This window comes from Anser anser (genome assembly GCF_964211835.1).
Source record: "Anser anser genome assembly, chromosome: Z".
Lineage (NCBI taxonomy): Eukaryota > Metazoa > Chordata > Aves > Anseriformes > Anatidae > Anser > Anser anser.
This window is the reverse complement of record NC_139723.1, coordinates 77,542,662-77,563,810: the sequence shown is the minus strand read 5'-3', so window position 1 is coordinate 77,563,810 and position 21,149 is coordinate 77,542,662. Positions and strand designations below refer to the sequence as shown.

Below are 21,149 nucleotides of genomic sequence, written 5' to 3'. Positions count from 1 at the left end.
AAGCTAGCACTAGGAAATTATCTTTTTAGGAGAGCCTGAAAAGCAGCAGAGAATATTAAAGGAACATTAAATCTGTGATATGTACTAAAAAGGAAATAATAGAGCTATCCAGCTAGAAGGAAATTTAGATTTAACCTTGAACTGATTTGTGATTTAGCCCCACCTTGGCTGTTGCTCTAAGTATAATTCACTTATTCTTGTGTGTAACCAAAATAGAGATTACTTTATGTAAAAGATCAGTTTTATTTTAGCCATGTTTCCATCTGTTTTTTTTATTTTTGTTAATGAGTCAATATTCACCTTGTCTTTTAAGATAGCACACACATTTTTGAGAAACTGTTGTTGAGAAACTGAGAATGCTAAATTTTGCTGCAAATTATTTAAATTTTTTCTATTTTTATTCAGCATATCGTGTTAGTACAGCAGGTTGAAATGCATGCATGTGTTTTCATGATATCTCAAAAACAGGGTACTTGAAGGATCCAGTTTTGTCTACACACATCTATAGATTGTCTGGTGTATTCACTCTGAATTTTGTTACGCCTTGTTTTAGGAAACTTAATTTAAAGCAAGTACAGCGTCTTTATATTTGTGTGACATGGATACATGTTACTCATTCTAATCAAGTCTCTCTATTTTTAGCTGACAGTAGTAATAGCTAGTTAACGTACAACTATGTGCAGCTGCTGGAATCATCCTTTTCTCATCCTGTATTTGAATCTGCTCCTCTTCAGCTCCAGTGGAGGTGGTGTGGCTTCGGTGATCTGAGACAGAGCAGAATCAGCTACAGGAATGCTCCCCCTGACCCCTCTGCTCAGGATTTGGGCGTGTTTTGGTCAAAATGTGGTTGTCCCTCCCATCACAGGCTTGACAAAGGGGTTAATTGGTCACTCAGTTGTTTAACTTTGCTTTACATAGCTGAGCTGAGCCTGGCTTGTGCTGCAGTTTTTATCCCCTTGCAGAGGCTTGCTAAATCCAGTTATTTTCACTTTTTTGAATTGAATTTCCTCCCCTTTCTCATGACTGGGTTCCTAGACCAACATTCAGGCCCGTTTTGTAGAACCTGTCAAATGCCTTTACTGGAGGTGTGAAAGCTGTGTCAGGGCTTATTAATACCAATGTGATTGCTGGGGTCAGCTTTGTCAGAGCTAGTGTGACAGTGTCCCTTTTTCTTGTTCACTGCACACGCTAACAGTGTCCTTAGAGACTGACTGAGGCATATATGTGGTTCATAACAAGTATTTATGGAACATTTTGGTTCATTAATCAAGTGCTGTCTTCTGCGGGGAATATAAATGTACAAAATTATTCCTACCTACAGAGAAAGGAATATTATTTTAGCCAGCAGTCATTAAGGCGAAGGTGGTGTAGTGCAAAGCTTTTTTCCATGCTCACTGAAAGTTGGTACATCTGTAGCAAATGAGGGAGAAAGTGCAGGTAGAGAAAGCAATCTGTGTCAGCAGAGGTAGCTGGTTATTTCTCCACGTTGTTACTAGTTATTATTCGTCTTCCACACTGTTGTTATGTGATGCTGAACAAGCCATGTTATGGTGGCCTTGGAGGAGTGTTTTCCCATTGCTTCTCCCAGTGACCCACTGCTTGATTTCTGATTATTTGACTTAAGATGCTGGAAATGAGCCATCACAGCAATAACTGAAGTAGCTGTAAGCCAGGCTTCATAGTATTTGAGGTGCTCCACATTTAAGTAATCTGAAAAATCTGGCTTTGGTTATCTTGAGATGGCTGTCCAAATGGCACAGGTCTTGACCTGATTATGCCCTCATTCTTCACTGCAATGGGGACTTGTAAACTTTACAGAAATTATATGAAAACACCAGATGTTTAAATTACTTGAATAATATGGTGATATGTGCAGTGAACACTCCTTAACCCACTGCATATAACAGTGATTCTTATTGTAGGGTATGGCTACAATGCAACAAATAATACATATGGTCATGCACTGAGCAATGCAAAGGAAACAAAGAGGTTCCTGCTCAGAGAGCAGTAGGACTCCCTCTCTTCTTGCTGAGAAAGGGGTTTACCTCCAACCGGAGAAGGAATAAACTAAATTCACAGAAAGTGCTACCCTGTAGGGTAAAGTTGTGTATAGCAAAATAAAATAATAATAAAAATCTGGATCCTGAAATAATGTGGGAAGAAAAAAAAAGTGCTTTTTTCAGCCCTTTTTAACAATGGAACCTTTATCCAGAGCAAGAAAATCAGCCCTGAGAAATCTGAGGGATACACAGCTACTTTGTGCTGAAGGCATGCAGGAGGAGATGAGCAGAGTATCCTGTCCTGACAGTGCTGATTTAGGCTGGACGAAAAGAGGATGGCTGGATCCTGAAACAGAAATGGGTGCTGGAGATGTCTTCAATGTTTGCTGCAGAATTAGGATCAGAATTCCAGTAGCCAAATCCTTATGTTTTGGACCTACATTTTGCAGAATGCACAAGCGGTTTTATCAGAGGCCATTTCCCTATTCTCACTGTCAAGCTCAGGTAGGGTTTTGCAGGGCTCTTCAGTGTTTGAACTGAGCTGCAATGCGGTGGACAGCTGGGCTGTAACACAGACCATCTGTGGGGAATAACACAGCTTTGTGTTCTGTCACTAGTGCAATGGTCCCAAAAGGGTGACAGTGCTCAGCTGACACCGGAGTCTTTAAATAGCCTGCCAAGGTGACACGCAAAGTTAGGACGCAGGTGCCTGTTAGCTGGTATGTGTATTACCATGTAATTTTCTACCTGAGACAAGTTGTGGAATGATATAAGTAAGGAGCAATAAACATCAGACCTGGTCAGTACGTGAGGAGATTAATTAGACCATCCATTTTCCGCCAAAGCATCCTTGAAAAGTGCATGTGCTCCTGCTTATTAAAAACTTCTGGGTTGGAGATTTTGTAGCTTCCCTAGACGACCTCTGCTTGCTTATGATTAAAAGCTTTTCCAGATGTCTAACCTAGCTTTCCGCTGTTGCACGTTAAACCTGTTATGTCTTTATCTGCATTTACGATATAAATGTTGACTGGTTTACGTCTCTTGTGTGTGCCCCAGCTGGTTCATGTCTGAAGGCTGTTACGTTTACCTGAGGTCTGTATTTCAAATCATCTGCAACTTTTGCTTCCCAGGTTTGTTGATCAAAAAAGCAATTACAGCTCAGAGTATAATTCCAGGTTTTTCCACCTCCAGCATGTCTGTGCTCAGATGCCTGTGCGTTTTAGTGATGTTGATTATTTAATTAGGTGTGCAATTAAGGCATTGATTGTAATTTTCCAATTTCATGAATATCAAGTCCTTATGTTATGGATGCCATTAGGAGGGAGAGAGATGTAATTTGAAGGAGGAAGCAGCAGAGGGAGAGTTTTCTCTGCTATAAATGCTTCCTCACTGCCTGTTGACCTGAGATACTCAGGCTGACTCTGATTTAAAAGCCAGTTTAATAGCTGCTTCTGGAATGGGAGCAGCCAGTTGGTGAAATTTTTGAGTTAGCTGAGTTGTAGAGGGCAATGTGGAAGATTTGCTGAAAATCCATCTTCTGCTTCTACATTTTGATTAAAAATGGAGAGTGACAATTCAGCTCGAGAAAAGCTTCATCACTTATGGGTGGGCAGCCAAAACCCGGAACAAGAGCCCTGGAGGCATTTGCTTGTTTTCAGGAGAACATTTAAGAAAGGTTTTGGTATCTGTCATAGCTGGGGCACGAGGAGACAGGATGTTAACCTGAGCCTGCCACCTGAATCAGCTCTGCTTTTATAATGTGACTCTGAAGGCTGGTGTGGGCTGTGATGAGTGGGGTGCTAGTGTCTGAGCAGCAGCTTCTGCAAGGAGCGTGGTGTCTGGGAAATAAGGCTGGCTTGTGTCCTGGGGTGACTGGAACCTACTGGATGAGAATAAAGCAGCCTTTTTTTTTTTTTTTTTTTTTGTGAAGCACTGGGTTTCAGAGCTGATAGCTTTTGGCTTTGTCTCCCAAAAGCCAAGTGTGTGTAAACTCTCAGAGGAGTTTTTGGTGTGGCAGCAGCAGCCTCAGAGGAAGGAGGTGGGAGGACTCCTTGCAGACAGCTCTGAGGTCTCCCCTCAATCCCTGCCTGGTAAAGATTGGCCTAGAGAAGCATGAGGATTCATCACCCTGCAAAAGCATTAGTGCTATTTTAACTCCAGGTTTTTCATTTACCTAACAGAAATCTCACTCCTTGAATCTTGCTCTGTGCTTAGCCTTGGAAATATCCTTCATTCCCAGGGTTCAGCAGACATCCTTACATTCAAATAAATGTTAACGCATGGAGTGTTATCTTCTCTAGTACAAAGATAACAAGTCAGTTGGTGGTTTGGGCTCACCTGTTTACAGCAGATGGACTTGCGTTGCCTGTCCTTGGAAGGTAGACAGTCCCGGTACATCTGATCTTCAGCAGTTTTTTAATGTACCAGTGCTAATTGTTTTGTCTTTCTGTAAACCAAATAATTCAACGTTTCTTATGTAAAGAAAAACCCTTTTTAAAGAAGGGGGATTCTGGGGGCTTTGAGGAAGATTACATGCCCTTCCTTTTTCTTCAGGTGTTTGAAGGCTAATCTCTGGCCAGTAACAGTTTCTGGGGTGTTCTGGGTGCTATAGGAGGGACCTGTGCCTTTGTTTCCTCCCAAGCTTGAAGATTGCTTTTGCACCTTGCCTCCCACCTATCCTAAGGGGAAAAGAAAGAATCTGTGCTTTGTGTGACACCTTACTTGAAGAAACTTGTTCTTTTGTCTGAAGGCAACGTCCTAAATGTAGTGTTTGATGAATGTGGTCTAGAGCCGTTGGGTGGCTGTAATGAGAGAAATGGCATTGACACGATAGCTTTAAATGCCTTGGAATATACCATCTCCAGCTTACTGTCTGAGCAGCACTGCTTATGTTGTGGTGATGCACAGCTCCTCAAAGCACGGTATTCACTGGGGATGGCTGTCAAACAGCAGAAAGTCACTGCTTTTTCATTAGCACTTCAGTCTTTAGACTGTAGATTGATTTTGATCTTTGTGTGGCTTTGAAGAAGATAATAAATAGCATGTTTTCACTGCAGAATCAATTGATGATAGATATTACACTGTGTATTTGAACTTCTAAGGGCCAGTGCAGCTCTGAACCCAAACTACCTTACTGAAAACTCTGTCTTCAGGGAGATGCAAGAGGCAGTTTCATTTGGGACAGATGGTTCTTTTTGTTTGCTTCAATGGGAGGAAAATAATTTATTTTAGAGAGCTCTTGGGTCAGAGATGTCTGAGTCCATTTGTGAGATGAATTAAACCTGAGTATGAGTTGGGCAGAATTTATCCCCGCTGTTCCATTCAGGTTGTCTCCATTGATTTTTCATTCTTCTCTGTTTCTTCTCTTTATGTAATATCGGTTAATTTACTTTTTCCCCCCAGTTTTGTATTTCCTTAGGAGCCAGGGCACTCCAAGTGTTCTTGCTTGTTTTCCTACAGGGAGAAAGGAGTGTGAGTGTGTAGGAGAGGGAGGAGCAGGACCTGTGCTTGAAGTGTCCTCTTTTTTCTTTGGTTAATCCACTCGTGTTCGTGGAGGAATTGCTTACTTACACAATTTTATCGGTAATTCAGTACTTTACAGGAAGTTAGAATCAAATAGGAAGATAATGAGGATTAAAAAAGAAGAAAGGGTAATGTATACCTCGCAGACATCAAAGCGTTTGGCCTATATAGCTGAGCCTGGTTTTATCAGTTTTAATAACTCCCTGCTGGCTCAACCTAAAATTAAAATCTGTTGGCAAATTAAAAAAAAATTACAGTACAAAGTATTTAAATTTTTAAGTGGAAGTTTATTTCTCTCGTAGAAGGCAAATAACTCAGTGCTCTGAGCCTTAAGGTAAAGCACACTTTCTCATAGGCTTTTCATTAGATGTGAATTGTGTCCTAATTCCAGATTATCTTCACTATTTCCATAAATGAAGCATTCCTGAAAAACAGCGCCTGTGTCAATCTCCTTTGTGTTAGCTAAGAGATTTTAAGTGTTTGAAAGGTGCAATCTGCCTAGCTGCTGAGAGCTCACCTGTATTTTCTCTGTTCATAACCATATTTTCCTCCTCTCTAGCTCCTCGTGAGCCATGGAGAGGACCATGACGCTTTCCAGCACTTCTTTGCTCTTGACCTCTATTAATGATGTTTCCTGTCTCTGTCTACTGAATCTTGCTCACTCTTTTCATGTTACTTTTCTGTTCCTGTTCTTACAAGGCATTCATGGGAGTATTGGGGTTTTATGTGGTAGTGCTTGGAAATCTGCACAGGCTGTCAGGGTCTCAAGCCATGGGTGGAGGTTTGTGTTTGTCCCCAGTGCATTTTTGACTTGGATGTGCTAGTGCATTGATGACTGCGGGGACAGGCAAAGACCATGGAAAGAAGAGATGTGAAGAGCGACGGCAATATGACAATGGCTCTGCTTGTACTCAGATCATTGGAAAAAGTAGGGCAAACAAAAGCCTACAGTGCTGTGCAATGGGTAATCCAAGTGCTAAAGACAGTTAACACTAACGTTAAATGAGTATTGTCTGGCTGGTGCTTTTTCTTTTTTAAACTATTACTGCAAATGATACCCCGACAAAGTCTTTTTTTGTCTTATATGCAGCGGTTTGGATTGCATTTTTATTTTCTCACTTGGGCAGTCTTCATCATTATGTGGATGCATTTGATATGAGGCTTCAGCTCTGAGCTGAAGTGCTGTAATCGGTGTGTTTAGTAGCAATCATTTCTTTTGCAGTGGAACTCGGTGCCCTTGGTTGGGTATGAGCCTTCTCCTAGCGAGGTGCAAACATATAATGAGAACCTCGGGGTCAGGCTCCTAAAGGCATTTAAAGCTAAAGCACCTCTGAAAGTCCAACCTATGGTCCCTGGCCTTGCAGCAAGGGAAAGAGCAAAAAAAAGGAGGGTTCTCTGGGGGATGGAGGGTATCACTGAACTCCAGCCTCACACAGGGTCTGGAACGAGGTCGGTGGCTTGGTGTCTGTGCAAGGGGCAGTGCTGTGTCTGCACCTGCGTTCACTGCTGTTGCTGTTCAGACCAAGTATTGTGCACCGTGGCATTAGTCTGCCTGTGTGCAAAACTTGTGCTTGTGTCCATCAGATAAATAAGCAGATGGAGACACCAGCCTGGCTGTTGTCAGCTGATGCTTCCAGATGCCACGGGAATATCCCATGCAGTGAGGGCAAGCCTAGGAACACAGCGATGCTTGTAAGAGGAAATGGTGAATGAAAGTTGGTATTGGCATAGGTAAGAGATTTGATGCATGATGGAGGGGAACAAATCTCATTTTAAGCACGGCTGGCTCACAAGGAGGTGGGAGGTATTTGAGCAGATGGGAGGATAGTGGCATTTCCACAGCTAAGTCATAGAGGCCTCTTCAGAATCCTACCCCACACTGCAAAAAGACTTTGTTTTGAAAGATGCAGTGATTTGTCCTTGAGCAAAGCAGGAAACACACGCAGCTCCCTTATAGTGCCTTCGGTGTGAAAGGCACAGGAGAGAAACAGCATTTGGGAAGGAGGTGCTTGTGTTGGGTACACGAAGGGGGACCTACCGACAGGATGCAGGGAGCATTTGTGGAAAGGGGGATGTGATGTGAGTGTGGACCAACTGGCCAAAAAGATTTTTTTAGCAGCGGTGTGTTGGATGCCTTTGGGACAGCTTGTGGGGCAAATAAGAAGCACTTCTTAATTAAGCACTTCTTATGGGATCACTGCCTGCTACTGCTCACTTCCTAGGGAAGAAGTGTCAGTACAACGTGAGTGGATCCGATTCTGTGCACAGCATTTCGGCAGTCATTCTTTATGTAACAATGTGACTTACATTTTTGGGAAATGCAAGATCACCGGGTGTTCAATCCCCCACGCTGGTGGCAGAGCTGGCACTAGTCTTCCTTGGAAACGAGATAGGATCCGTCTGAGTGAGGGCATTGCTGAACCTTGTGGGTTAGTCTGGGATGAACAGGAGATACAAATATAGACATACATATCTGCATCGGGCAAAGAATCTTCTTGGAACTGGTTAATTATGTTGTCCTGGGCTTTTCTGCCAGCCCCCTGCTCCGCAGTCCTGCAGGATGCCAGGATTCAGACAGAGCGCTTTTCCAGCACAGATCGCCTCGCTGTGCTCTGTTGCCTGCTCTCGTAATGCCAAAGGAGCGCGCTTTGTCTTTAGTCAGATTGGCTCTATCAGTTCGTGTTTCCTTCTGAATGGATAATAAAGTGGAGAATCATTTCAAGGCGAGGAGTGTTGGTGTGTGAGCGAAGCGGGGAGGCTGCGTGTGAGGAGCTAGGCAGTAAGCAGCTGACGAGGAGGAGTAAAGTAGCAATAGCTGCACAGCTTTCTCTCTGCCTCTGAAGTACAATATTTTCTGTTGAGTCACAACTGAAGACAGAGATGAAGTTTTTACTGTACTTGGTACTGCCTGGGAAAGGGAAAAGATGCATTGTGTTGGTGAATTAAAGAATTTCTGTTGAGGGATACTCCTTGAAGCTGACAGGATTTCTGCATTTTTGGCTTTTATATTCACTGGCTTCTACTGGTTTTTGCTTTTTGGATTTTTAGAAACTGTTTGCTTTTTTTCTTTTTTTTTTTTCTTCGAAACATGCCTTCTACTTTGCATGGTTTCTCATCGTAGTGCTTCTGTGGAACAGGATACTCTCGGTGCCTTTTTACGTTGCTTTCCCCGATACCTGAGATGGGACACAAACAATGTGTTGATAATCTCCACAGTGAAAGTTCATTATCGGGTGAACCTTTAACAAGATTAGGAATCCTTCGGGACTTGTCTTTTCTATGAGACCAACCTATTGTATTCTGTAGTTTCTATTCTATATATTTCCTTTACATTTAAACCTTTTATTTTGAAGCAGAAAGGTAAGTGGATGACTGGAACAAATGAAGTGGCTGGGTATAAACTGCAAGTAGGCAGCAAACAAGCAGAATTGTTCTTTATTTTGAGTGGGCTGTGTGCGTGTGTTTACTTTGGTAATACAATAGCTCCATTTGAAGCTTACTGGATTTAAACACATGCCTTGAAAAGACAATCAACTCTTAGTAAGTTCATTTGTGTGCTCTATTTCTTAGTTTTTGTATTCACCCATTAGACAGTAATTGTAGATGTCCTATTGCTGGTACAATTGAGGTTGTCTGTTTACTTCTCACACTTCTCTGTTAGGAGGGTTTGTATCTCAGCTGGAATTTGACATCAAAATCACTGTGTGAAGAGGAGTTAAAGGGAAGGGAATTTTGGGATAATATAAGTATGATCACTTGGAGAGCAAATAGCTTCAGAGTAATTAAATTACTGGTTTGATTCTGCCTTAAATGTCACTTAAAACAGGCTTGTTTTTAACCCAGAGTATTTGTCATTGGCTTGATTTCCTGTGCTGAGAAGGTTGCGAGCTGATGAGACGAAATGACTGGCATGAAGGAGCAATGAGGATGCTGTACAAGCTCATGAATCAGAGCAGATGGCGTGGCTGTTTCAGATATCTTTTCAGTTTTCATTCCTTTTATGCAGGCAGCTTTCTTTTGCTAATGGAGAGAGCCTTTGGGGGATAAACATCAAGACCTAATACAGAATGCTAAGGTCTTCTGCCCTCAAGATGAAAAGGAGAAAGCTTGTAGAAGTAAAGCTTCAGTTTTAGCCCAGGAGAATTTTAGTTGAAGAGCACTGCAGTTTAGCAGCATGAGCTGGAAAAGCCTAATTGTTCTATCAGCTGCCTATGTTACCTCTTCCCAGCCTGTCTGGAAGCTGCCGAGTGTCTGCTCTAAAGAAGTGCAGGAAAGGTCAGAAACAGTGAGCAAGATCACATAGCACCAGTCTGTACTACAGCTATGTTAGCTCTGCCCTAACAAGAGAAGTTGCATCTCTTAATTCATCACCTTGGGTTGGTGAGTGCTGCCTGTCACTCCCCTACCTGGCTGGCCCTGTTGACTGAGGCACCATTCCCTGGAAAACCAGCTCCAGACCTCTGCAGTGAGTAACCAGAGTTTTGAGAAAAATCCAAGGGACAAGTGTTTCCCGGTTGCTCTTGTCAGAAATGGCAGCACTTGGGGAGTTCAAACTATTGCTTCAGCACTGGGTTGTAAATTGGATTATAAGTAGAGGAAAGGTACAGCATGTTCTGTTTCTGCTGGTCTAGGCAGAGCTCTTAGCATCCTTCAGTGCTTTCATAATGGTGCACACAAAACTCATTTAAAGCAGAAGTACTGGGTTTGGACTGACAGTGCTCTGTCTCTCTCTGTTCTCGTAGGGGTAGCTTGAACATTCAGCAACTTTGCTCCAAAACCTAGCAGACGCTTGTACAGTCCTGATCCCAAGGCCAGCCAACTTGTCCGCACGCTGCAGTACTTGTGTTTGTTCGCAGTGCTGTTTCCTTTAAACAAAAAGTTGCTTCTTGCTCGTGGCTCATCTGTTCAATATAGTACTTGGTCCTTAGGATCCTGACTTGGAAGAAATCTGTTTTAAGGAACAGCTGTCAGAGCTGGTTATATCACACTGCTTTAGGTTGTCATGGGTAAATCATTTACTGGAGATACCTGATTGATTCAGCTGTGTACAAAACCCCCCCCCTTATAACCTGAGCAGTGCTCTGGAAACCGAGGCTACTGAACTTAATTCCTTCTCGGTTTGCTCTTAAACTGCTGCTGATAGCTGGCTGCTTAGCTTTTATATTTGCTCCCAGGCAGCAAAATAACTTTACTTAATAACAACAGAAGAAGCTGTGATTTCTTCTCTCTCTCTATTATTATTCTTTTTTAGCTGTGCGTTATCCTTTTTGCCTTTTTCTCAGCACAGGATGGTTTCAGGACATTGGGTAGGTGCCTTAGACGTAGCTTTCTGCTGGCTGTGCGTGAGATGTGAGTTCCTGTGGTCGGCAGCCTCCAGCCTGTGCCTCTCTCAGCACTTGGAGACAACCCCTCTTTCTTTGACTCTGTCTCTGGATGCCTTCCTTTCTTGGCCACCAAGTAATGATAGACCCCTTTTGTTACTGCAACTGCCACTGTTAGCTTGCAGAAAAAGCTGTGCTAAAAGGATGTGGCTGCACAGGGAATGAGCACGTCTCGAGGAAAGGCAGGACTGCCTGGTGCCTAGGAGCTCTCCGGGGGGCTCCAAAGGCAGCTTCACTTAAAAGGCTTGAACATCTCAATCCCTCTCCATCCGCGCTCACAGAAGTGATGCCAGTGGAGGGAGAGCAACATTAGCCCCATTTTACAGAAAGCTGAGGCCCTTAACTGTTTTTTTTTGGTGTCTCCTGTGTTTGTCGTGGTTATTAAGGAGTTAAGGCAGGGCGTGCAATCTATTTACTCCCCTACACAGCGACACTCTTTAATTACATGAATTTAATTTCATGCTGTTTCTCAACAAAATTTTTTATGCTGGTGAACACGCTCGCAACACTTTAGTGAGTTTTTACCCTCATACTTAGTGATTTGTACAGTTCCTTCACTTTGTAGCTACATCAATAACATGCTGGTACAGCAAAATATTACTCAGAGGTGTTTTTGCCACAGTTTAATGGCTTTGCATAAAAAGTAAGGAATAACTGATGGGAGAGGTGCAGACCTGTGTAATTCATTCAGCCAATATGCTGTGTTCCCTAGATCATTTTTTCCACCATGAGGGTTACTGACTTGCCAAATCTGACCTTTTGTCCTCTTCCCTCTTCTCATCTATCAAGCTGTTCTGGAAATGATTCAAGTGTGTTTTTCTAAAACGTGATAGACAGGAAGGCTGGCTCTCATGGATGTCTGCATTGAAGTGTTTTGACACAATTTTTGCCCAGTTTTATTGAAACAAATCTGTTTGGAGGTACAGATGAAACCTGGAACACGTCAGTGGAAGTGCTTGAACGTTTCAGAAAGTCCTACGGGCAGGACTGGGATGCAGTTAGGCAGTTCTGCAGCTTGTGCTGTAGCATCTGAACAAGAACGCAGACTGAGATTTGGCAGGCAATGGGGCTCTGAAGGGACTGTGAAAGGATTGCTAAGGGAGTGTGAAGTAGTTTTTTGCTCACATTGTTTTGTTTAAAAAAAAAATCACCCTTTTATAACTACAATCTTTTCAATAGTATGGATATATTTCCTCCATAGTCCACTGTGAAGTGCCATGTGTGCCTTGTGCACCTTCCATTTACCTGAAATGCCCTGAGGTGAGCACATTTTTCGGAGTACATTTTGTTCTCCAATCCTGCTGTTCCTTGCACAGGATTGCTCAGCCCTGTAACTTCTTATTCCAATAATCAATGCCAGGACTCAAAAGTTAGTTTCTTTTAATTATCAAAAGGTTTGAAAAGAGATGCTTTCTCAGAAGCAAGCAATGAATTTCATGTTTAGCTATGATCTATCCCAAAATTAAATCGTGTTAATTAGGAAATTGCATGCTCACCTCCAGAAGTCATAATGTCAGCGAAGTTGGCTGTAACCGTTCGTGTCTCTGTCAAGCCTTGCTGTTAGGATTCTTTCAGCAATTAAAGTGTTTAAAAATGCTGTAATATTCCCAGGAAGAGTTGATGTTTCAGCATGCGGAGTGCTGGGGCGATGTTGCTATGGCAGCCTTAGCCATGAATTTTTTCTTGCTGATGCCAAAACCTCTTTTCCCAGAACGTCCTGCATTTTGGTTCCTGTTATTCTACATGTTTAAATGGTTCTTTATAAAGTAACAAGACCATTTATCAGTCACTTTATTGCTTTTTCTATAGTAATTGCTTGCACAGGTAACACAATACCACTGTGTGTGGAAGATACTCTAAATATAATCTAGTCCAAAAGACTTCACTCAGTGCTGTGGTGGTGTGAGTTGATGGCCACAGAAGGTGCTGTGAAATACTTTTTGGTCATGGTTAATTGTTTTTATACCTCTTTGAGTCTGAACATCGTATCTACCCTTTTGTACCAGCGCTTTCTAACATGATAGTCTGGGGTAAAGGTGTCTCACTATTTCCCTTACTGTGATGAAGACCAGAGAGCTGATAGAGAGATTTTAGCAGAGCTTCGGTGGACACAAAGAAGCTGTGATCTCACACCCTGTTCTTCCACTTACCTGCCAGCTTTTTGCTGCTTGGGGCAGTGCTACAGGCACTGCAAAGCTGCCTTTGCTTTGAACCACGTTTTCCCAGTGTGTTATGGAAGCAAGTGTGCTGTTCAGAGTGGCTTGCAGCTTCTGGTGGAGACTGACCTTCTGGAGAGTGCTGTAAGTGTGAAGTGTGACTGATCCCCAGTTGTCGAGCAGAGATCTCCTAGCTGCAGTTTGTTCCTTCATGGGATTTCTCATGTTCTTGTTTCTCACTCACTGATGATGACGTGCCATGCTTTTGCTCCTGTTGTGATCACAAACCAATATATCAGGAGGAGATGTAATTATTGTTCCTGTGTTACAAAGATACTCCAGAAATGCCACCTGTGGCCAGGTCATAAGTTGTGCAGCGTTTGGTTCATCGTTCCTCCCCGCAGATTTTAAAATCTTAAGATGCCAATTTTGTCCTTGTGGAAATTACAAGACAACACAAACATCCCCAAAGAAAGCCAGTGATATCTTACTCCTACTTAGCTTGGGCTTGGCTTCCATTTGGGTAGTTGTAGGCTGGAGAAATGGTGGAACCTGTGCATGCTGCTCTTCAGTCTGCACACCCAGAGACAACTGGGCGAAGCTGTAAGTTCTGGAGAGAAATGGCTGCTAAAAATGCAATCAGAACAAAGTTTGTGTGAGGGTTTCCAGTATCTGGCAGGATATCAGGATGCAAATATTCTTTATTTAAACATGTGATTTCTTGTTATATGTTAGTATGACTTCTGAAGTGATTGTGGAAGAGAAAAAGACTTCAGTGAGGATTTGCATCAAAATTAGATATTTTTTTGGCTGAACCTTTATTAAGGTTTCAGTGTCACTTTACTGTCTGTGCTACAAGGGAGCATGACCCTAACACAACCAACATTAAAGAAATAAGGAACATTTATAGGAAACAGGTAACTGCACAATGCCTGCTTTGGGTCAGCAGGAAGGGAACAGGGAAAGGCACCCAAGGCGGGGAGGAAGAGGGAAGCAGGCGATTCTGTTACCTGCTTGTTGGCTTGTTTCTTATAAGTGGCAGAGTTTTGCTCTTTGATGGAAGCAGAGAGATTTCTGTTCACTTCCACCCAGTGTACGCAGAGGTGGAGAGGCCTTGCCAGCGTCCTCATGCTCTGTTCTGGTCTTGTTCCCAGACTTGAGGGGAGCAGTTTCTGTCCCTCTTGGGACAAGCTGGAAAGGTATTGCTGGTATTTGTAATCAAAGTTGTTGTTTTTTGGAAGTCTCTAGTGAAATAGGTGTGTGTGCATATGTGTATATGTGTGTTTGTGCACAAATGAAAGCTTTGTAGTGTTTGCATTGAGCTGCCTGCTTTGCAAAGGCTGCAGTCCTGAGTGTGTTCAACAGGAAAAAACATCCTCTGTAACAAACTGCTGCTATCAAGCATTTGAGCAGACAAAAGAACCGAGAGTGAACTTTAGCTTTGTTTCTTTTTTTGAACTAAAATAATCACTAAGCCCCTCTGGTGCATTGAAAGCTGCATGCAGAAGGAAGCGTGACAAACGCTGAGCTTTCCAAGGGAGTCCTTGCACAAGCATGTGTAGGCTTTTCTCCTCGCACTGAGGGTTTTATATGCTGGAAAATGTTTGCAATGAGCATCTCTGCTAGCTACCCTCAAGCAACACATGCAGGGAGCCACCGCTGTAGATCTCTTCTTCCAGGGTGCCACTGAATTCAGGTGCTTGCTCTCTGAGGGCTCACTTCTTAATATTGACACAGAACTGTTTTTCTGGCATTAATTACCAGTTAGCCTATCAAGTGGAAAAGTAAATTGTTTAAGTAGTGGAAGAAGATAGCCTGAGCAAATATTTCTTAGGTCAACCCTGTTCTGTGGGGGATTAGTTAGATAGGAGATACTAAAAATGAAGCAAAACCAAACCAAAGCAACAAAAAAAATCCTGGATCTTTACAGTCTAATGACCTAAAAATTTGTATAAAATCAAAACTTGATTTATTTAAGAAGCTTACAAATTTAATGGGGAATTTGTTTAACTTACATAAGGACAGGTATGGAAGTTCATTTGAGATGCTGGATTACGGGGCTTAAGCCTGAAGCACAGATGCAGCCTCTGTTATAGCGTGTTAATTAGCTCTGATTATAGAGATTGGTATTTGCAAGTCCTGTCTCCTCCAGATCAAAAACCTTTCTCTTCTTCCCAGCCCTCAAAGAGAAACAACAACTTTGAAAACAAAATTTTCACTGGGATGAAAATGCTCACTAGCAGCAAAATGCTGGTGATACTGCAAATGGCTGTCAGGCAGAACTGGAAGTATTAGAGAAAGGGCTTCTGTTCTTCAGCAGCTTGCGGTCAGTGCAGGTGTACAAGCTTTGAATTAATTTTCTGAAATGGAGATTGCTGTTTCACCTTTGAAAGAGGCACCTGGTGAATGCTTCTGTGAACTCTGGAGCTGGTCCTTGGGCAGTGAAAAGGCTCGGAGGGAGCTTGTTGGTCTTTAGGCAAAGGCATAATTCAGTGCAGACAGACTTTTGGTGGTGTTCAGTCCTCTGCTTAGCATGAGAATGTGAAACACTTGGGCTCAGCACCTGGTCCAGCCCTTGCCAGAGGGTGCTGCTGGGACAACACAGGACCATCTCTGCAGAAGATTTTGGGGTTGCAAAGACCACGCTGTGGAAACCAAAGTTACCAGGCCTCAAAGGAGGGTGAGAATGGAGCAGGAGGAAAGCATGTCGACATGAACCTTATTCTTGGTCTAGCTGTTTTAAGACTAGAAACCCTGTTTCTGTTCCTTTCAACGTGGCAGTAAGCCTTCCTTCATAAAGCTGCACTCAGCGAAATTTAACTTAGGCTGAACATTGTGTGTGATGTTGTTTGTAATTGTGAATTTAAAAGAAAGTCATTTTTAAGAACTGGATAATTACAAAAATGAAAAATTAAACACATCTACTGTAGATCTTCCATGAAACAAGAACATGAGAAAGAATGTGTGCTTCGGCAGCGAGTCCAAACTGGCATGTCAAAGGCACTGGCGTCCTCCAGTCACCTTGACTCAAGGAGGATGTGTGTCTGGGTCTCTGCCTGACATTTGGGACAAAAAAGATGTTTGTGTGTTTCTTAGTATGTACAGCAGTGAAGACACACAAAAAGTTTTAATTAGGTAGCATAGTATTTTTTTTCTTTGCTCTTTGCAGAGGCGATTTAAATTGGGAAAATGATCCACTGCAAAATCTCGAGGGTTGGAGTAGAAGTGACATGCAGAATCTTCATGCTGTCAGCTCAGCCTGTTCGTACATATGCTGAGTGTGGCATATTTAACTGCAGGTTAGCTTGGGAGCCAGTAAGCTTTGAGATTTTATTTTTATTTTTTTAGTGTTTAATAGCAAAATATTAAGATTAAAATATTAAAATAGCAAAAAGGTTTTACACTCAAAATCTGTCATCCAGTCTTCCTGCCACTTTGCATGGCTTTGTACAGTTCTTGTGGGATACCTGGTACTGAGCCAAGTAAAATTTGATTTCTGCTTTGGTTTGAATCAAGAAAGGATGAAGACTGTGGATGGACTGAAAGGAAATGTGCAGGGATAAAAACCCTTAATAATTGTCAGAATCCTGTATTCGGGGGGTAATTCCATCACAAAGCACACCATCATGGGGATCTCAGTTTAGAGGAACTTGCAAACATGGTTCTGTAAGGGAATGGCCACAGAATTGCTCTTTGTTCTCTTTAAATTTCCTGGGAAGGAGGAGGAGTGAGAAACAGTTCTTTCTGCAAAGAAGGGTCTGATCTGGGGAGGTGGCCAAAACCAAGGTGATGGCTGTACGCTTTAAATAGTACATCCTCTTTCTGCCTGCTTTGATGTGGATGCTTTTTTTTAAAAAAAAAAAAAATCTGCTTAAGTTACTTTGGCTATTTCTATCTGAACCAAACTGTAATCTTTCTTCCCCTCTTTTGGTAGCTGCTTCGTGACAGAATAAAAACTGCATGTGAGTAGTGCATTGGGAAGTGATTGATGTGTGCTTGTGCAGCTTGTAGCACTATGAAAAACTCAGGTGCAGCTGCTGATGATGTTTGCTAGAAGTAGATTGAAAAAGCAAGAAAATGAAATTGCGCTTCTGCACAGAAAACCTGTTGTAAAATTGTGGGCCAGGAAGCAATTCCGGAAGCAAAGACTCCATCTGTTCCTGCGGGACAAAATGAAGAGGCTTCTTCAAGGCCAGGTAGATGAGAATCCGAACCACGCTCATCACTGCCAGCTCTCCCCAGTAGAGATCGAAACGGACATGTTTGTTTGCGGGATTAAAAGGAGCTCCGCCAGCACTGAATTTTCCACTGCTGGAGGGGACTTCCATCAGGATGGTGAACATGATTCCAAGGGCACGAGTGAAGTTTGTGTTGGTGAGGTGGAACTGAACTGGGATGGCTATGTGAAAATACCATGCTCGGTTCAACAGAGCAAGAAGGACTCGGAAGGAAATGCTTCTGATGGTACAATGCAGACCTCTTCTGAACGAAAGGGTAGAGTATCTGAGGGGCAGGACCTTTCTTCCCTCAGCATCACAATGAGCTGGAGGGAGATAGCTGAAAGGCAAGGGTGCTTGCCTCAGGAAAAGCCTGCTGCATACAAGAGTCGTAGACGGCAATCAAGAGATCGCTCAGCTGATGTGGTTGATTACATTGTTAAAGAGCTTCAGGGGATAAGTCGCATCCAGACAGAGATTGCAGAGCTCCGGCAGCACCTCACCTTGATAAAAGGCTCTGTGGATGAAGTCTCTAGCTGTGTGGATACGGTCTTGAGTGAGATAGAAGGCCTGCAAAGTGGTTCCACTGCCAAAACCTCGAGTGCACACACTCAGGAGCCAAATAGGGAGGTACGCAAGGAAGAACCAGTATTATATTTTTATGGCATTCCAGAAAAAGATGGTGAAAACACAGTAGAGCTTATCTGCAGCTTCTTGTCTGAATATCACTGTTTCAATGGTATCCAATGCAGTAAGTATATAAAAGATGCTTATAGGTCAGATATTGGTACAGGCAAGCCTTTAACACCAAGACCGGCGGTTGTGAAACTCGTCAATTGTGAACAGAGAGACTTTATTTTACAGAAATCTGTTCTTCTGCAAAGCTCAGGGGTCCGGATTGCTACCAGCGACGAGCAAAAGCGGCAAAATGGCCAGAGGGCCCGCAAATCAGAGTCCGTCTCTTCTCAGTCTGGCTTGAAGAAAAATTATCGCAACTCGTTGAATCTTGATGCATCTCAGAGAACTGATGGAGCTGGGCACCTTCGAACTGACTCGTGCCAGGTTAAGTATAAAAGCACGAGCAGAAAAACACAGAGCACAGAGGAGAGATGTGATTCTGTGCAGAAGTCAACCTTGACTAAGAAAAGCAACTTGGTGCCTGAAACTGGGAAGGAAGCACAAACAGTAAGTTGTAGTGGGCAGCCTTCACGTGAGAGTGACTTTCACAAGGCACTTTGTGAGCCTCCACAAAATCCACAGGTGACTGGTTTGGCCAAACCAAGTGATGAAAATGATTGCCATTCATCAGAGTCTTTGAGTCGTGCAAGCCAGATGTGTGTTTCAGGCACTGAAAGTGAACACAGGCATGGTACTGAGAGTGGCACTGAGAATGGCTCTTCTCTTCTAGATAAAGATGAGAGGATAACTGCAGAAGGAATTGAAAGAGACTGTGATACCCCATGCAAATTCACCAATGTGGAGAAAGCTGATAATCAAAGGGAAGATGTTTCTAGTGGGGTGACAACCATTAGCTATGATCACACAACAGATGAAATGGCTGATAGTAGCGACAGCTTGAAAGATATGATCCAAATGGACCTGAATGATCAAGATCCAACTGATCAGGTCTTTAGGGATGTCCTGGAAAATTCCCAGTATTTCCTTGACCATTCCCGGGATAACATTGATCTTGTAGACATGAAGTTTTACACTAATAAGCTTGGGAAAGCCATTCATCACTTCAGGTCTGCTCTGCAAGTGGTGTTCAACAAACTGGAGACAAGCGATTCTGAAATGCTTTTGGAAAATGACAGTGGCTTACAGATGGATGATGACAACACACTCATGCTGACCAGTTCAGGTATGTGTGGCAGCTCCGACAACTTTGCAGAAACCCCTCCTAGTCAGTCCTCTGAGAGCCAGGCCAACACAACTGCAAATAGTGACGCATCTGCTCAAATGCAGTTCATTCCTTCCAGTCTTTCCTCAGTTCCATGTGAGTCTCCTGTTTCATGTTTGATGCCGTCATCGGACTGTGAAATTCCTGCTGGGCAGCACTCACCTCCTGATGAGATTGGAGTAGATGCGAGCTCTCTGCCTGAGCAAGGAAAGGAGTGCAGACCCATGAGCCTTGAAAAGGTGTGCGCTGAGACCATCTACCTGAACAAATGCATCAACAATTTCAAAAATGTGCTAAGAGAAAAGAGACAAATGCGTAGGAGACTCTTAAAAGAATTAGCACAGGAAGGAAACTGGATTTCTGCTGAGGAGACAAATTCAGGTAAACAAAAATAAATGTTTTTAAAGAGATATCAAAATCAGGTATTTTGTGCAGCCAGTAGCCAACATCTCATTCTGTGGGTGAACAGTTTATTAGAACTATCTTAGAAATTCAGAGATGATTATGAGAGCAATTGCATGCACCGTACAACAGTACTGACCAAAAAAAAGCCCTAAAATTTGTTGTCCAACACACTGGAATGCAAATTAGTAAGTTTCACTTTTTGAGAGAGAGGGGGAGGGAGGGAGATTTGCAATGCATCTTCAAAATAGCAGGTGTTAGGGTTTTTCATCATAATTCGTGACTTGGTTCCTTGTTAAATATAATAGTTAAGATGTGATAACTAAGTGTGCATTTGAGCTATAAGTAGCTGGATTTGCAGTTTTAGGAGTTGAGTGGTTCCAGACTTCAAGTGGCTCCATCACGAAGTGGGAGTTCTTGGTGTTAATCGCTGCTAGATGTTATCCTAGTAGAGACCTTAAAAACAAAAATAAAAAATAATTATATAAAAAAAAAGTTGAGACCTGTGTTTTCATATTATTTCTGTAACTTGTCCATGAGATAATATTCCATTTCTGTGGAGCTACATTCCTCATTACCAGTACAGATAAAGAGGTGTTTGACCACAACAGATGAGAGCTGATGCAGCGGTGGAGCAGTGCTGATTAACCCCTTCCTGAGGACGTGGAAGATGAAAATGACCAACCTGCTTTGAGGGGCAGTGTTTTGGTAGGCCTTGATTTGGTAAAACCAAATCTAGCATTGAAATCTAGGTCCATCTGCCTGCTCCCTCTCCAGGCAGTAAGAGGACTCTCAGTGGCATCTCTGTCCAAATCACTACAGAGTTAAGGGAAGAGGCTTGATGGTTTCAGGAGCGGTGGAAGCTGGAACTACAGTTTGCAATCTTCATTTCCTTATTTCAAGCCTCAAATATTTGCATCAAATCTTTTGTTCACTTTTCTCATTGCAATTATGAAAGTTAGAATAACCAGTGCTCTTTTTCCTATTGTAAAAGTTGTCTTGCTCTGAGTGTTTTTTCTAGTGACTGTGCTTTTACTGAGGAAACAATCCATATTTGACTTCTGTACTAGTGACCTCAGTTATGCAGATCATAAAGCGTGTCATCATCTCTTCACTTTCTCATTTTATGTGCGGTCCTTATTGCAGAGTTAATTGGAACAATAGGTTTTTAATGAGTCAAGCATTAGGATATCTTTCAGGCTTGGCACAGGTATATACCTATTTTTATTTTTCAAGGGAATGTTCAAATCACTCAGTTATGGATAGTAAAGATCAAACTGACTTATTTTTTCGTTCAGAAATCTTAGTCATGTCCTGCCCTAATTTTAGGACCTAGGGAGGAGGCAGTGGCTTTTGCCACAGAGCAACAAAATATCGAAATACCTTATTTCTGAGGCTTCACCAACTGTGAGAGGAGGCTGCTTGTGTCAGTGGATTTTGAGCAGTACAGGCATGTTCACAGGGCAAGAAGTAGCCAAAACAGTGAGGAAGATAATGATTACAGCTGGACTTGGGTGTCTTAAATATGGTTCCGGTGTGGATTGGCATCCTGAGCCTTCCTTGTTCAGTTT

General features: G+C 42.6%; 1 protein-coding gene across 6 annotated transcripts in view; it reads left to right on the top strand.

Annotated features, from left to right (window-relative positions):
* Positions 1 to 21,149, top strand: part of UNC13B (unc-13 homolog B) — a 219,894-nt gene that overhangs the window by 96,748 nt on the left and 101,997 nt on the right. The window contains exon 1 of one of the 6 annotated variants that reach the window (XM_083818330.1): positions 3,908 to 19,557. The exons of the other annotated variants lie outside the window; for them this stretch is intronic. Within the exon in view, the coding sequence (XP_083674456.1) occupies positions 17,100 to 19,557 (2,458 nt within the window). The 5' untranslated portion in view covers positions 3,908 to 17,099. Of the gene's footprint in view, positions 1 to 3,907; positions 19,558 to 21,149 lie in introns of those variants that run through there. 6 annotated transcript variants of the gene reach the window in all.